The following is a 17,270-nucleotide window of genomic DNA, read 5'->3' on the forward strand; positions in this document are numbered from 1 at the left end:
GTCCATCTTAATCTGGTCATTTATTGCTTCTTTCCTTTCACCAAGTCTCTTCCCACTCCCCACATCCCCGTCTCCTGCTCTTTGCACAATTCGATCTGAACTTTCTCTCCGTCTCTTCTGATGGAAATATTGATCGTCATCCCCCTCCGAATATTGTTAACACTGATTCACAGACCCCACAATACACTGGATAAGTTAGTTCATAACACACAGCTGGAAGTGGTGATGCATTTTCCTCTTTTTGATTGTTTTGTTTTGTTTCTTACAAATGGAAGCTGTTCACGAAGAGAGTACACTTGGCAGGAAACAATGATGGGCAAACACAACGCTACATGTATATGAAGACTACACTGCCACAGTCCAACACGCACTCTTTCTTACTCACACTCACACACACACACACATTCAGACCATGGCATATCAGCAGCGAATGTGAGGTCTTTCATTTCGAAAGTTTCTCGAGAATTTTTTTTAAGTTTCTGCTCACTCACAGTATAATGACATGACATGTTGGGAGGCTGTTGAACTTAAACACAGAGGCGCAGCGAGGGGAAGATATCGCAACTACACTAGACATATCGCACTCACGGAACAAGACGGGACGGAACAGCACAAAGGCAGGGGACAGAGAGAGAGAGGGGAGAATCAGCGAGGTAGAGTCAGAAAGCAGAGCAGACGGAACATCAGCCTGTGATGACTGTATTCTTGCGGTTGGGTTTCAGTTCTTCTCCCATCTAATCTTAGGTCCAATTGTCCAGGGCTTTTCCATACCTTCAAAACTGTGGGCTGCGTGATTAATCTGCACTTTGCTCTGACTGGGCCAGTGTGGTGTGCATGCGTGTGGGGTCGTCTGTATGTTTGTGTCTGTGTGTGCTGATGTCAAGGGCGACCTTGGATCTGTGTTCTGTAGGGCTCAGCTCATCAGATGACACTCTCAAAGAGAAGCTGATTCTTGGTTCCAGCAGGGGGCAGCAGTTTGGCCTCGCTCTCTGGGGCCAGGTACTCCAGGTGATGTCTGCCCCAAACTGGGGTGGTAAGGTGCTGCCACCTCTGCACAGAAAAAGACAAGGACACGATGAGCTCGCTCCTGGACTGATGCTGGAGCTTTGAGTTTTAAGATACGCATCTTAATTCACGCACAAGATAATGTGCATATTCATCCATGTTTTGCACCCTGGCCTACTGACCTCCCGCAAAGATCCTTTGCAGCGCAGCAGTTTGAAGAGAACAGTGACAGGGATACAGAGCATTGAGGACAGAGCCAATAACCAGCCGATTGCTTCACCCCACAAGGGGTATGTATACGACGTGTTGTAGGTCAGGGGCTTGTAGTTCACCACGTGGAACAGGAACACACCCTGTATGCACACAAAACTGTCAGCGGTTTGCAACGGCCACGTAGAACAAACAGAAAATCACACACGACAACTCTTACCACACAGACGACAGGCGTGATGTAGGACCAGCACCACTTCATGTAAGGTAGGGGCTGGTAGCCGATCATACGAGCCACGTCATCCATGAAACGGTCTGCGCCTGACAGGGATGACATAAGTATGCTGAGATAATGCATTAGGATTGTGCTGTTTGTGTTGTTTGTATTGCAGTTGTGCAGCATTGTCTCACCATAGACCCATGCAATCACCACACACTCCCAGAAGGCCTGCCACAGCAGAGTGATGCCACTGGCAGAGTAGTAGTCAAACAGCTGGAAGACATACATCCCTCCCTGACAGAAACAGAGAGAGCAGTGAGGATCCAGACTTTCCTGCTAATTCTTTATGTATGACCTGATTGCAGCCCCGTCTCCACTGTTCAGGCTTTCATGCCATTTCATTCCTGGCAATGGTTTCCTAAGCCCATGAAATTTTGGTGCAGATCCAGGAATTCTTTTTTTTCCCACTTTCTTTAACATTGCGACATTTTCACCAATTTCCAATGAGACAACACATAGATGATAAAACAGGGATATTTATAGGTCTCATATCTATGAGTGTGTACACTTTAGTGCAGCTAGATTGAATTTAAAGAGACTGTTGGACCTTGGTGAAAGTGTGCAATCTGATGTGAAATTTGTTTTTCCCTGTATTTCTATTGTACAAAACAATAAAAAATAGCTGGAGTTTTTCCTGGCAGTTTGTTTAATGATCAACCAGTGGGTACCAGCGAAAACTGATATAATTCATAGGCTAGACAGGTGTGACTGCAATAAAAAGTGTCTACGTGCGGCAAACAGTATCATTACAATCCAACAATAAAGGCCACCCAACAATGTGAAGTTGGACCATAAGACGAGAGGGAGACGATGCCCAGTGATACCGTGATGAGATCCTTGTGCCCATGTGATCCTGTTTATCCGGCGCCATGGACTGACATTCCAACATGACAATGCACGTCCTCATGTGGCACAGATTTGTAGTGCCCTGTCAGACGCTGAGACGTCCCTGTCCTGCCTTGGCCTGCACACTCGCCAGACAGGTCACCCATTGAGCATCTGTGGGATGCTCTGGATCGGCCACAGCCGGAAAACATCCGACAACTCCGCCAGGCCCTTGTGGAGGAGTGGAACAACATTCCACAGGCTAGTATTGACTCTTCTGTGATGAAGGTGTGTAGCACTATACGCAATGAAAACTGGGGGATATACCCAGTACTGAAAAACTTTAACTAGACTTCAGCTGCGTTGCTTATTTCGCAGTTTAACAGTTCAGCTTTGAATTCACTCGACAAATGTATATTGCCATAATAGAAAAGAATTAGAAATCCAATGTGTACGTCAATGAAGGCTGCATTCCTACTAAGTTTATAATAGAATCATAAAAATAATCTTCCGACCCAATAGTTTCTGAATGGCATTGAATTCGGTCTGGAAGTTATTTTGTGCATCCCACTTAAATCCTGACAAACAACAGAATGAGGTCTAAAACTCCACACTGTACCTCTGTGACCATCGACATGTCGATGAGGAAGCAGATGAAGCAGCAGATGGCCGCCACCACCTCTCGGCGCAGAGAGCCCAGGACAGATTTAGGGGGCAGCATGTCCATGATTCCTGTTATCAAACCTTCTACCCCGACAAACTGAAAAAGAAAGTAAGTGGATAAAAAGAGAGAAAGAATGAGGAGAGAAGTGAATGACAGACCCGGAGGTTAAGACTTAAGTCTGTATGCTCGGATGTTGTGCACAGCTGTCTGCATTGTAACCTAGGAATGCAATGTACTTGGAAATAGCATATTGCTGACTCAACCCCATGACTACCCGCTTACATTCTCTTTCAACCAACAAATGTACTGTGTGTCAGATGCACATGACATGCAACTGAGAGGTGAGCATGTCCGCTCACACTCTCTTCCTCAGTCTGCAAACGCAAGGATGTTTATGTGTATCTTTGCAGAGACATAGTTCAACCGTGGAGCTATTTTTACATCATTTACTAGAAATGGCAGCACATGCACGGGCAGAGTGGCTGTGGCAGGAAAAGGAGAAACATGAATGCAGAAGAAATGAGAGAGAGAGGGGAAGAAAAGTGAGAGTAACTGAAAGGATTGGAGAGCAGACAGACGCTCTCTGTGTGAATCAGACAGAAGCTCATTGACAAATCCCTGGGCTGTGAAACAATGGATGTAGGCACTGGCTCAAACAGACACACAACAAACAGGCTGCTAAGAAATGCAATGCTAAAACTGGACGCGGTGTGGCTGGACTGTTTGTGTGAGAGGAAGTGATAGAGACACAGAAATGTAGACAATGTTACTACATAAGTGCTGCAGAATCAAAACAGCAAAATACAGAAGCAGGTAATACCTTGCATTAGCATACAGCGTCCTCTAAGACAAAGCTAAGGTGGATATAAACAAACTGAGATGTGTCCATACCTGGCTGTCCAAGCCCAGTATGAGCAACATGAAGAAGAAAAGTGCAGCCCAGAGCGGCGCCAGAGGCATCAGAGTCACAGCCTTGGGGTAGGCAATAAAGGCCAGGCCTGGACCTGCACATTAAGAAGCAGAGTCAGAGGCATAAAGTATCCAGAGCAGGGCTTCTCAGAGTCCAGACCTCGGCCCGCCTCCAAACTGGAGCGCAAGTCAATCTGCACCCGGCGTTTATCTACAATACATTATGAGGTGTAATGTTACGATTTTGGAATACATTTCTATCAATACAAAAAATGGAATATGCAGTGTAGCTGGAGATTCTTCACATTGATCGTGTCCCCTGCTGAAGATGGTTTTAGTCTGGCTTATTTCCTTATCGTTGACAGTGTTGTCTTAGTGATGCTAACTGCTGGAGAGTGTTGTGAGTAGATACAAAATGCATCTGGACTATAACTGTCTGAGCCGTGTGTCTGCCTCGGTTTTGTGCTGACCACATCACAAGACAAGTGACTTTTGTGATGTAATCACAAATGGAAGTTCAGGGGTCACATGTGGTGAATATCAGAACATATTAGTGTAATCCTGCATTCTACACAGTTAATGTGGCGAAAAGCTCAAATCGCAGCAGCTTGACCAATGAACATTTGGATCAGTGTCTCCATCTGGCAATCTCACCTCTTGTGTCGGTTCAAAGGTATTTTGCAGTTTCTATTGCCATGAATTTGAATGTATGGTGCCTAAATGGTATAAATTAGTTGATCGAATCATATTCTGTAATCAGCAAATAATTCCAGACCTCTATCCTTAAATAAAAATCCGATGTGGACCTTTGAGTAACCCCTGATTTAGCTCTCACTGTCAGCACTCTGCTCATTACAGTGGGTTTAAGGTGGCTACATTGTGGGGATGCTGTATCCTTACCACTCTCTGCTACCTTACTGATGTCCACGCCTTGCTCCTCAGCCATGAAGCCCAGCACAGAGAACACCACAAAGCCTGCAAAGAAACTGGTTCCACTGTTAATGAAGGCCAGGACGAATGCATCCCTGCAAGAAGAAAGAGGAAGAGAAAGAGAGAGGGGGTAAAAACAGAAGAGCAAGAATGTGACTTTGAGCAAAATATGAATTATAATATCCTGTAACATGAGGCTCAAATGGGATGCTGTGTTGGCAAATCAGGGATCAATAGCAATTTCTCTGAAAGCTTCTGTTGTGTTTGTAGTTGGCAGGAGGAGAGGAAATAAACCAATGGTAAGTCTGTTCCAAGGTCTGAGAGGGGGAGAGTTAAATGATACCCGGACTGACTCGCTGTATATACAGCACGAACTGTATCTAACATTATAATAATTCATGCATTTATAAACAAATTATGTTGGAGATTTCATTCCCATTCAAATACAAAGTCAACATTCCAGTTTTATGGTCAGCACAGTGAGTGACCTTCAGTTTACTCTGATAAGTCAAGTCGAGTTAGCAACACCAGCCAAGAATCCTCTCTGTATAAACAACAGTTGCACCACGGTGGATATTATAACAGCGGCTGCCTTCAGCGGCAAACACCACTCCGTCAGCCGTCAATAAGCTCCATCCGTCTGAGGCAATACTCATAGGAATGCTTATGGATGTGTATAATTACAACAAGTGAGAGTGGGTGGTTGGGTTAAGAAAGCCGGCCGCATCAAGACCACATTATTTAGTAAGACTGCAGGTCTATAGCTGCACTAGTGGCCCTGTGAGGCCGTGATGCGGTGGAGGAGATTTAACTATGACCAAATAAAAGAGTGTTTATCCAAGACAAGGCTCAGCTTTTATTAGTGTGTACTTTGGACTAATGTGTGGTTTAGCTCACCTGTGCTTTGAGCGGAATGCTAACATTATTATACAAAAATTAGCTGAACCCTCAAGAGTCCTGGGCTATTTGGGCCATTTTGATTGTGTTTGATTTTGCCTTTAAATACCACATTAAAAGATTTTACCTTTTTTTTTTTCACATAGTATATCAACATATCAGATACAAAAACACACAGGACACAAAACCCCAAGACTGGCTTCTGAGTCCCAAATACATTGGCATCACAGCGCAGTTTATATATACTTCTTCCAAGATATTCTGGGCTACTTTAAGTGAGTGTGAGAAAACAGAGCTGAGCGGAAATACCTCAGGATCTGTACACATCTTTTAACTTCCAATTAAGGTCACGGCAGAGAAAATACCAGATGGCAGGATATTCGTGAGGCTCCTCCTATTACGGGCATTCCAAATATCTACACAGCGAGTGATAAGATTATCTTGTTTTTCAATTATCCCTACTACTGCTGAGGTGCTAACGATCACAAACGTGTCTCCATATATTAGAACATCTGTTAAGAGTAAATACTTTTAGGCTCATCGACCTGGCAACAGAAACAAAACTAGTGAGGCCACCTGTAGTTTAAACTCGGCGCTACACTCCCGTCTTCACTACAGGCCGTCTTGACCTTCTATTGTACCAGTTCATATGTATAATAAAATAAAATAGAGCTCCTCCTGGAAACCCATTCGCTTCTATTTTTATCACAGAGGAAATTACTTTACATGTGAAATGTGAGTAGTGGGCCAGGAAGTCCGGGGACCTTCAGACATAACTACTCCTCACACTCGTACAGTGTATCCATCAAGTGTGAGTATAGTGAATAAAAGACCAATTCTAATGGAAATACGATCCTTACTGGTTTGTTTTAGACTAAGCGCGTCACACGCAGCAGTACACAGAGTCTGGCTGATGTTTGTGTTAACGTTGGCCTCCTTCCAGTGACAGTGTCGTCTGATGTTGTGTATTGACTCACTGGTAACAGTTGTTATGGAAGCGGTTGTAGCTGCCCAGTGCAGTCAGGGCACCCAGTCCGATGGCATAGGAGAAGAAAATCTGAGTGCCGGCATCAATCCACACCTATCACGTAAGGGAACTGTGTGAGTAATATTTCACACTCTTTCTTTTCACTGCCCTGCTGCAGACAAACAGTATGTGTAAGGATATCCACATGCAAGCGAAGGCAAAGGTTATACCTGTGCTTCTCCGAGTTTGGACCAGTCTGGTTTCAGGTAGTAAATGATGCCATCGTAAGCTCCGGGTAAAGTGATTCCGTGGGCCAGGAGAACAACCAGGACCAGGTATGGGAACAGAGCAGTGAAGTAAACAACCTGCAGAAAGATGGAAAAAAGGGAGATGTGAAGTACATTTCTAGACATCCTAGCACCAATTTGTAGAATATACTTGGAGGTGGGGAGGTGAGGTTTGAATGCTATGCATTAACTTGTATTAAATAAAAGTAGAAAACTCCACAGTTAACATTTAAACTCCTCATATTACATGAGGTGAGTACATAAAAAATATGTGGTTATATGATGAATTTAACAAGCTAGGTTCAGTGCTTATTAACATGGTCCATCAGCTATGGTCAAATGTTTCAATGCAACTGCTGTTTTTATCACTTGGATTAAGCATTTACCTGCTTTGCAAATACTCAAGTCTTAAGTAGAAGCCCATTAGGTCCTTCCTGTAGTAGATGTGTAATGGGCCCTGTCATGTTACTTTGAAGAAAAGGTAGCCTGTAAATGGAAAGCCAGACAATTTGTAAACCTCCTGCAATAGCAGGGGTTTTTGGCAGACCTTTTCAGAAAGTAGTCTTTGTCAAGTTATGCCCCCATGCTACCTTGAAGAAGCAAGTCCCCGCTAAATCAGTGTGGTAAGAGCAAAGTAATGAGAAAGCACATATTTGCCTTGATCTAGGGCGAACATGGTCAGCTCTAAAACATCTACATCGTGGAAAGTTACTAATCGGCTTACAGCTGGCTGGCTCAATCTCCTTCATTGTTTTCCGCCTCGCTCTACGAGCTGCAGCTACTCTGGAGACACAAGTATGCAAACACAGACAGCTCCATATGCTACAAAATATGGCTGCATTCGTTTTCGTCAAGGTTTCAGTGCACACACATTAAAACAAAATGAGAAGTGGACATCTTTTTTAAAATGGAACAATGCATATGGAGCATTTAACATAATAGGGGTGTTGGGATCAGAGTAAGATTGTAACCTGACTGAAACTTAAGCTGGATATATATGTATACACACACATGAATATAAACAAGAATATACTATATACATCTATATACAAATATATATTAAACTGTACATATATAACTATGCAAATTAGCAGACATTGAGAGAATACACGTGTTTATGTTTTTCAGTCTAGACACTAAAGCTGATTTGGGGTCAAGGGGCAAAATGCTGCAATTATTTAAATCTTTCACACAAAGCCATGCAAATAACACTCTGCACTCCGTGAACCCTGATGGTGACAAGTAACATTTTATGCACAGTGTAGAATACGAAGCCATCAATATTAATCTACACTCACTAAGCCCAGATCACTGGCATGTGACATTAAGCACCATGAATTGCACAGCCAGAAAGTACTTTACCTTGCCGGTAGATTTGACACCTTTCCACATGCAGAAGTAAACGATGATCCAGGTGGCTATGAGACAGAGCACCATCTCATAGCTGATGTCACCGGGCTCGTGCAGCCCATCAGACAGACGCAGCACTTTACGCCTGGGAGGGAGAACACAGAGACGAGCCCATTAGAAAAGCCGACAGTTTTCAAACACACCAATGGGACGTTTGAAGATCTAGTGTATAACTTCATGCAGGAGTCTGCAAGTTGAAATACAACTTGAATATGGGTTAAATAAGACTTTGATAGGGCTTGCACTGTGAATGGCCTAAAAGTTAATTAAATAATCAAATCTGTAACATTAAAAACATCAGAATGATCAGAATAAAGGTCTGCATCACAAAGTGCGGGGGCTGGATACAAAGTGCACAAACACAGGTCAACTTAGCGGTGTATTCAAATCTTTATGGATTTGGCTCTAGTCCTCCATGACAACTCCCAGTCAAATTACGACATACTCCCAGAACTCGATGACAGGGGAGCGCATGCCCTCGGACTCCGCGCAGCTGCCGTTGAAAAGGAGCAGGGCTGAGGACAGGTTCAGTGGGGACGTAGAGGAGACAACGTTGAAGGGGGTGTCAGCAGATGAAAGCAGTGCGCTGCGGTTGTAGCAGGCACGCCGGAAGTCCTGTGTACAGTTGGGCGTGTTCCAGGGATGTCCACAGGTGGCCCAGGGCAGTGGGTTGGTGAAGGAGTGGAAGAGAAAGTAGAGGCCCCACACCAGAATCATGATGTAGTAGGTGTTACAGAAGAACACGATCACCATCGAGGCCAAGCCCAGACCTGACAGAGAGGAGGAGAGGAAAGCATGGGATGCAGGGTTACAATTTGCAAATCAGAGGTGATGAACAGTAGTAAAATAACTTGTTATCTCTGTGTGTCTGACACATTAACTTGAACAGAGTAAGGTACCTTTGAAGAGGGGTGCAATGTTCCAGGCAGAGACCCCTCCTTGCTTCATGAACTGTCCCAGTGCGATCTCCAGGAAGAAGACCGGGATGCCCCCGATGAACACGATGATCAAGTAGGGGATCAGGAAAACGCCTGCATCACACATCAAACACATTCATCACAAGGCACCTGAATTAACAGGCAGGTAGATACAGTGCATGGTGTCATTATTAGAAACAGCAAATAATTCAGTACAACTCAGAACAACCCTCTGTAATAAGTAAAAGCACATGGCACGGTTTGGATATTTAGTAGGAAGCATATTACTACAGTGTTTGGTTTATAGTCCTTAATAACTCAATCAATAATTATAATGGTATTTTCATGATAATAATTGCATCAAATAAACTAAATCCCAATAACATTCAAAATATTACGTAATATTAAAATCGACCTTAGTTGTTCTGAGACTTGGTTGTCATTTACTATAAAAGGAACATTTACCAAACAAGTGTGTTGACAAACAGAGAACATTGGGATTACATGGTCAAACACTGAATTAAACCCCTGAACACACCATTGTAAAGTTTTTCATTTTGAATTGCAAATATAACAATAAATAACATAATGTCAAATTATATATCTTTATATGATTGATCGCAATTCTTTGGATTAGTCTACAGATTATATGTGTAATGATGTGAATGGAATGCACTGGTATGCCACAGACAGACGGAGTTAAAAGTGTTCAATTATTGTGTCAATTGTCCCTTATTCATAAAATATAAATTCAGTACAAAATTAAAGGAGACAGACAGTGAGTGTCAGCGTTTTCTATAAATAATCTCCCTTCAGCTGCTTGTGCCGTGGCAGCAGCTTGCTGTGATCAGGAATAGACAGCGGGGGGGTAAAAACGACATTAAAAAGAAGGCATGGCCCTTTTTAATTCACTAAACGATTTGGTTTGATTAATAATATAAAAGGGTGATGCCACCACAGTGCGCAGATGGGAGGGAGTCACATGACCAGGTGTGACGCAGAGCAGAGAGAGGCCGAGAAGAAGGAGGGAAGGATGGATGGATCACAGGAAAGGGACACAAGAGAAACTGGGACAACGCTGTGGTAGAGGAGCTTCAACGAATGCTAAAAAAAAAAGGGCCCACCATGCCATCGCCCTGGCTGTTTCTGCAACCATGTTATTGATTGACAGTTTGTGCCTCATTCAGTCCATCATCTTTATGTCATTCTGTGAGTGCAGAGGGCTGTAGCCTTATAAGGAAACATTGGTGAGCGGGAGTCTAACAGAGAAAAGGGGTGGGAGATCAAGAGAGAGACACAGAGAGGAAAGGAGAGAAAGAGAAAGGGAGAGGGATGCAATAGGAGGCGTGAATGGAATGACCAGAGAAAATGCTCGGGCTGACATACCCCAGCATATTGGGCAAATCAGCGAGGAACTGCGTCCTTAATAGGCTTAAGTAAATCCTCTCTAATCATGACTGGACCAGACACATCAGGCCAAGAAGCTAAGTTACAAATAAATAAATAAATGAGATTTGCAGAGCGTTAATTCCACATGTTTACAGTACTATCTTCTATTACAGTCTCAAGTGGAGTGTGTCCTTGATTTAGTAGCAAGACGGCTCGTCTACAAGCCGCAGACCTTATCTGACACAGTTGTTGTTATGTTACAAGGTGTACTCTGGGCTGGTCAAGGACGCAAAACGAAGTATTGTAGTGGATGTGGCTGTGCGGGGGGGGAAAGGACGGAAACGGTCACAGGACAGTTATTGTGTGACATACCCATATGCCTCCTTATCAGGAGCAGAGGGGGAGAGAGCACCTTTGTATTCGACGTGAGGTCCGGGCAGGAACACAGGGGGTGGACTGTGTGAGGCAGGCCATTGTTATACGATACCAGAAGGTGGGTATCAAAGCCATGGGTCACAAGACCCACACACACAAGAGAGGGAGGGCTGGACTATGAAACACACACACACACACAGAGTTGTACCATTCAGTTTCAACTAAACACCTCATAAAAAAAGAGAAAGGTGGGTGTAGGGCAGAGATAAGACTAGTCAAGGCCAGAAGCTGCAGTCCGGGAAGGTTACTGTAAGACAAGCTGGCACAGATATACTGTAGGAGTGGATACAGACCATAAAACAACTTGTATGCCAGTGAGTGATCAGCGGACTGACCGAAGGGCAACTTGTACTAGGTCTGAATGTGAAGCAACGGTCGGCTGTAACAAACAAAGTGTTGTTCCACCAACTGCCAGGAGTATCTGAGAGAAATAGCTAAGTGAATAGTGAAATACCAGGAAGATTCCTCAATTAGCTGAACCACTTTTTCCCACGAAGAATTTCTAGGATTTGTTTCCATTGTATTCTAACAGCAAGTTAATGGAAGCTCTAAACATACGAGTTTAAAACCTTTGGCCTTTAGGGATGATGACATCTCCCAATACGTAGGAAAATGAATCATTAAGTCTGGACTGTTTCTCTACAGCACTTTTCTAGTTTTATCGACCACTCAAAGCACTTTACATTATGAGTTACATTCATACATGTTGCAATACACTGGGCTTTTTGATCACATACACACACACAGCAGTCGCACAGGTCTTCAAGGTCGAGTGTCTTGCCCAAGCACACTTTGTCTGGAATGCAAACCAAAGGAACTGGTGATCGAACTACAAACCTTCTAGTAAGTGGACGACCCGCTTTACCTTCCTACGTTTAGAGACACTATCAGTGGCTGGATTTTAAACAATGTTGATGGATGACACTGGGAGGACCATGCACAGTGGTTCATTATATTATAAGATAAACTGTTTATTACTGAAAACCCTTCGCTTTCACACTCGTGTTTTATACTCATTAGTATAAGAAACTATAAGCTTTGGATGTCAATCTGAACTATTTTAATGAAATGAATCCTAACACATTTTGAAATGAAACTTCTCATATAGTAACACATAGATTTATTCTAACCACACTTAGGACCTGAAGCTCACCTCCTCCGTTCTTGTAGCAGAGATAAGGGAACCTCCACACGTTGCCCAAGCCAACAGCAAAACCCACGCAGGACATGATGAAGTCCATCTGTCGGGTCCAAGTTTCTCTCTCCACCACCGGCACTGCCACCCCGTTCCCGGTCCCGGCTGCAGCCACGTCCTGGGCCTGCGGTGTGCCAGCCCCTCCGCCCTCACCACACCCTGGCCCCGCTCCAGGCACGGGCACCAGGGGGCGAGCTGACCCCCCACCTTCCTCCTCAGACAGGGTCCCTGCCTCGAGCTGGGGGAGACTGATTTCACCTGGAACGGGGGAAAAGAGGGAGGGTCAGATGAGGAAGAAGAAGAGAGAGGGGCAGATAAGACACAAGGGATAAGTCTGTTTAAATACAGAGGAGGAGACAGTAGTTTAACACTGATGTAAACATACACTCTCATGTAAACATACACATAACTTCACACCACAAGTCAAAACTGGAGACGGATGAACTACAGTCTCCTCGCCCAATGAATGGAAGAGGGAATCTGAAGGTTTTCCATTCATTGCATGAAGCATCAGAGCAACTACAGCTGAAATTCAATTCACTGTGCACATTCAGAGGGTTTGTGTGTAATCTGCCTTTTCACAATCAGTGCTTGAGCTGAAATCCCGTTGCTGTTGTGCTGGCATCACTGAGCCCTCCCCCCCGATGCTCATTCCCTCTGTCTGTCTCACAGACAGGGGGTGATTAGTGATGCTGCGGTGCAACACAGCAGAGAGGAGAGCCGGCTGAAGGCACAGACTCTGACGCTCACGCAGCTGTCTTTTGTGTCCCTTTCCCCACAAACAACAGTGAACACATGCAGGCAGGGGGTCTCGGGCACAAGTAAATGCACCGGTGTGCCGCTCCACTGCTGCCATCCTGCCGTCAGCCTCGCTGTGCTGGATGCAAAAAGCGAGGCAGCTGAATCCAGATCAGAGCAGTTTGAGAGGGTGTGCGAACAGAGGAGGGGAATGAAGAAGAGGAGAGTGAGGAAGGTGAAGGATGGAAGCAAGTTGATGAGAGGAAACCTGTAGTTTGAGAGTAAAGCTTGATCCAAATAGACCCCATGTTGGGTTAAGAAAAAAAATCTATTGTCCCTGGGTGTGAATGGGGGGGTCTGTGTGAGGAATAAAACCTGATCTCATAGAAAATGCCTGAACATGAGTCATCTAATTCTGTGAGCATGGGTGATGCTCTGAGATGATGACGCTCTCACATCGCCGGGCTCAAAACCTGACATTTGATTTTGTTGTGGGTGCAAATGTGCATAAAATATCGCACAAATTTCCGCGCGAGGTGCACATTTAGACACCGTCACGTGTATCTGTGATGTGATGAGGGCTGAGGCAGCTCCTGAGGCTCAGTCATGTGATAGGCAAGTGCAGGTCATGCAGCACCATACTCACCTTGGCTGTTCTCTTCCAACTCAGGTGACATGTTGTCGGATGGAAAAACTGTTTCTCTCCTTTTTCAAACGAAGCTGGCGGCTGGTGGTTTGAGCCAGAGGGGCCTGGTTGAAGTTTGTATGAACGTGCCTGGCTGGTGACAGGGCTCAGGCACTCACACAGGAGCAGCTATGCAGAGCTCAGCTTGTCTTTTTTTGTTTGTTTTTTTTTTTCTGTTTTTTTTTCTGAGTTTGTTATTTTCTTTTGCCTTCTTGAGATTGAAAAAAAAAACTAAACAATCGCAGTTTGTTTTTGTTGTTGTTTTTTTTTAATCGCACGTTGGATCCCCTCAGCTCGGCCAAGAGACGGAGACAGAAAAAAAACGATGTTCACAAAGCGACGCGGTCAGATGAGCCGATGACAGGAGCAGATTCAGAAGCAGTCGACGAAGCACTTGAAGGTAAGCCTGAAGAATCTCATGGATGACACTTAGATGGAAATGATGCTGCGCCTTAGGGAGAGCAGCTGGTTCCTGTCGTCCTCGTGTCGTTCCAACGGCGCCGGTCAGGAGTCCTTGAAGCTGTGGTTGATGCCTCGGCTCGACAGACGGAGAATGTGATCCGCTCCACCAGGGTCCGCGAGCTGAGACCGACTCTACCCCGCGCCCTCCCTCTCTCTCTCTCTCTCTCTCTCTCTCTCTCTCTCTCTCTCTCTCTCCGCCGCCGCCGCCGGCTGACGTGATTGGCTGAGACCGAGCCCAGTGCGGTGGGTGCGCACAGCATCAGCAGCCGCAGCAGCAGCAGCAGCACGCAGTGAAAACGAAAGACAGAGTCACAAGGATGGGGTTATGACACATGCACACTCATGCATATTCACACCTACACACACACACACACACATGCTTGTAATTCTATCTTAGTGAGGACACTCATTGGCGTAATGCATTCCCTAGCCCCTTACCCTAACCTTAACCATCACAACTAAACGTATAACCCTAAACTAAACCTCATTCTAACCCTAAAACCAAGTCTTAACCCTCAAATAGGCCTTTGAAAGAGTGAGGACCGGTCAAAATGACCTAATTTTCCAAAAAATGTCCTCACCCTGCAGGGTCATGGTCCTCACAAAGGTATAAGTATATACACACACACACACACACGCGTTTGTACATCTGTCTTTGGGAGGACACTTACTGACATAATGCATTCCCTAGCCCCTTACCCTAACCTTAACCATCCAAACTAAATGCCTATCCTTACCCTGACCTAAACCTAATTCTAACAATAACCTTAATAACAAGTCTCACTCCATAAGGTCTAGAGTTAGAATAGTCCTCACAAAGAGATCTGTACAAGTATATAACCCTAAACTAAACCTAATTCTAACCCTAACCCTAAAACCAAGTCTTAACCCTCAAACAGTTCATTGAATGTAAGTCAGAAAGTGAGGACCGGCCAAAATGTCCTCACTTTCCCAAAATGTCACTCTCACTCTGTAGGTTGTATGCGCAAAATGGTCCTCACAAAGACATGTATACAAGTACACACACACCCAGACGCAGACATGCACACAGGCACGTACACACAACTTCCATTCATTGTGAACAGCCAAACCCACACACCTTGTACTTCTATCTTAGTGAGGACACTCATTGGCATACTGCATTCTCTAGCTCCTTACCCTAACCTTAACCATCCAAACTACATGCCTAATCCTTACCCTGACCTAAACCTAATTCTAACCCTAACCCTAATAAACAGTCTCACTCCATACGGTTTAGACTTAAAATAGTCCTCACAAAGAGATCTGTACAAGTACACACACACGCACACACACAGCCACTCAAGCAAGCATGCACACACAAACACACACACACCTATCCTTACTGGGACTTTGCATTGACTTTAATTCATATATGAAAACCCTATATCTAATCTTAACCAAGATCAATTCATGCATAACCCGAACCTTAACCTACCAGCAATTCACATATTGCCCCTAACCTTAACCAGGACCTCAGAAGTGTAGTGCTCCTAATAACACACACAGTAGATACACGCCCAAAGCAGCGTCTGATGGTGTTATGTTCTGCTTATTTTGTCTACATTTCTGGGCAGCAGGAACTATAGGGAGGAGGGTTAACAAGATATATTAACATTGATAGTTTATTACTTGTTAAGTCATTTTTAACCAATGTTCAAATGTGACTTTTTTGTCAATATTTTTTCAACATTGTTATATTTTTCAAGACAAACGGAGGATTTCATAGACTAAATAATCAATTGAGTTTTTTGAATCCATCCTGTAGTTTTTGTGTCATCATTCTAACCAACAGTGTGTCTGCATTGATGTCCTTCAACGAAACTAGTGATCTTGCAGAGCTTGAACTGCTGTATTTGATATTGGGCGACATCTAGTGGACATTGTCTACATTAACAGTTTTGCACAAATGACCCCACTCACACACTACTAATAAAACACTGCTTTATACACTTCATAACATGGAGCAAATTCAGTGCAACATCAAGCTGTGATAAATATTTTGGTAAATATCCACCTCTGCAAGGTGAGAATCCACGGAGGAGTACACACACATGCTTTGGTCTCCCTGGATTCAGGTCTTAAGTCTAGTGACACATTTAATCAAATTAATCCCTGGGATAGAAGAACAGAAGTGGACATAATGAACTCACTCACCTCGTGTCGCTGGTACAAGATGCAGGGAGGATGTCTGGCCGTCTCCACTGGTAGCCTCAAAAGAAAAGTCAGTCATTTTGAGGCACTTTGCTGCACCTGCCTTGAGCGACTTCTACCAACTTTAAGTTCCTTGATGTGTTTTTATTCATCCAGGATTTTCCACGTCTCATCAGCATTCAATTTATATTGTGGTGTGAGATTGATTGACAGCAGCGACAGGAAGTGGGTTGGGAAGACCAGGTTGGGCCAAATTTAACTGGCTACGAGGCAGGGATATGTAAAACTATTTGGTTTGTATAGTCAATGATAATAAAACAGCCCACCCTGCTTACCTTCGCTAAGGGGGTTGTGTTTTCACCGCTGTCCACTGGTTTGTTTCTTTGTATGTCAGCAGGATTAAGCAAAAAGTAATGAATGGTTTTCCAAGAATTTAAGTGGAGGGATGGGAAACTGATTAAAGAAAGAACCCAGTACATTTTGTGGATTTATGAAAATTCCAGATCTGGTGGATTTAACCGTGGTTTCATTTGGGGGCTGTTGGGTGTTGGTGGAGTTCCATTCTAGTTTGTCAATATTTTCTTAACATTGTTATATTTTTGAATGTTGGCCAGAAAAATCAAGACATTAGAATAAGCTAATTTGGGCTTCAGGCATTTGACCTTATTCTCCGACATTTCATTAACTAAACAATGGATTATTAAAGTAATTTATTGTCAGGCCAATTGATTACAACAATAATTGTTAGTTGCAGGCTTCCTCTTATGATGGAATAACAGGACCTTGATAAGGTTTTCAGTATGTTATTTACCTGACACAAAAACAATAGAGCAATTCGATAACCTTCACCTTTTATTACTTTTAATATAACTTCATATAAAGGAGAACAATTT

At 43.9% G+C, this 17,270-nt stretch overlaps 1 protein-coding gene across 2 annotated transcripts; it reads right to left on the reverse strand.

Annotated features, from left to right (window-relative positions):
* Position 1: 1 nt before the first annotated feature.
* si:ch211-117c9.5 (sodium- and chloride-dependent creatine transporter 1) lies at positions 2 to 14,378 on the reverse strand. Of its 2 annotated transcripts, XM_035158121.2 has the most exons (14): positions 13,705 to 14,375; positions 12,279 to 12,578; positions 9,284 to 9,415; positions 8,830 to 9,154; positions 8,337 to 8,469; positions 6,918 to 7,052; positions 6,698 to 6,801; positions 4,794 to 4,918; positions 3,876 to 3,988; positions 2,940 to 3,080; positions 1,627 to 1,729; positions 1,436 to 1,536; positions 1,188 to 1,358; positions 2 to 1,050 (listed from the first exon to the last, which is right to left on the reverse strand). In XM_035158121.2, the coding sequence occupies exons 1-14, from the start codon at positions 13,733 to 13,735 to the stop codon at positions 922 to 924; spliced, it is 2,043 nt and encodes a 680-aa protein (XP_035014012.1). In that variant the 5' UTR covers positions 13,736 to 14,375; the 3' UTR covers positions 2 to 921. The 2 variants fall into 2 exon arrangements, with proteins under 2 accessions (XP_035014012.1, XP_035014013.1); XM_035158122.2 differs by lacking the exons at positions 2 to 1,050; positions 1,188 to 1,358; positions 1,436 to 1,536 and having other exon boundaries at positions 1,726 to 2,551; positions 13,705 to 14,378.
* Between the last annotated feature and the right edge of the window lie 2,892 nt (positions 14,379 to 17,270).

Source organism: Hippoglossus stenolepis, chromosome 6 (genome assembly GCF_022539355.2).
Source record: "Hippoglossus stenolepis isolate QCI-W04-F060 chromosome 6, HSTE1.2, whole genome shotgun sequence".
Taxonomy (NCBI): Eukaryota; Metazoa; Chordata; class Actinopteri; order Pleuronectiformes; family Pleuronectidae; genus Hippoglossus; species Hippoglossus stenolepis.

Bases quoted from the DNA above. Each gene is read 5' to 3' on its own strand.
- si:ch211-117c9.5 (XM_035158121.2), bottom strand. From the start codon at position 13,735: ATGTCACCTGAGTTGGAAGAGAACAGCCAAG. The intron at 7,053-8,336 runs GTAAAGTACTTT...ATCTTTCTGCAG, and splicing joins GTGTCAAATCTACCGGCAAG to GTTGTTTACTTCACTGCTCT. The intron at 3,989-4,793 runs GTAAGGATACAG...CTTAATGTGCAG, and splicing joins CAGTAAGGTAGCAGAGAGTG to GTCCAGGCCTGGCCTTTATT.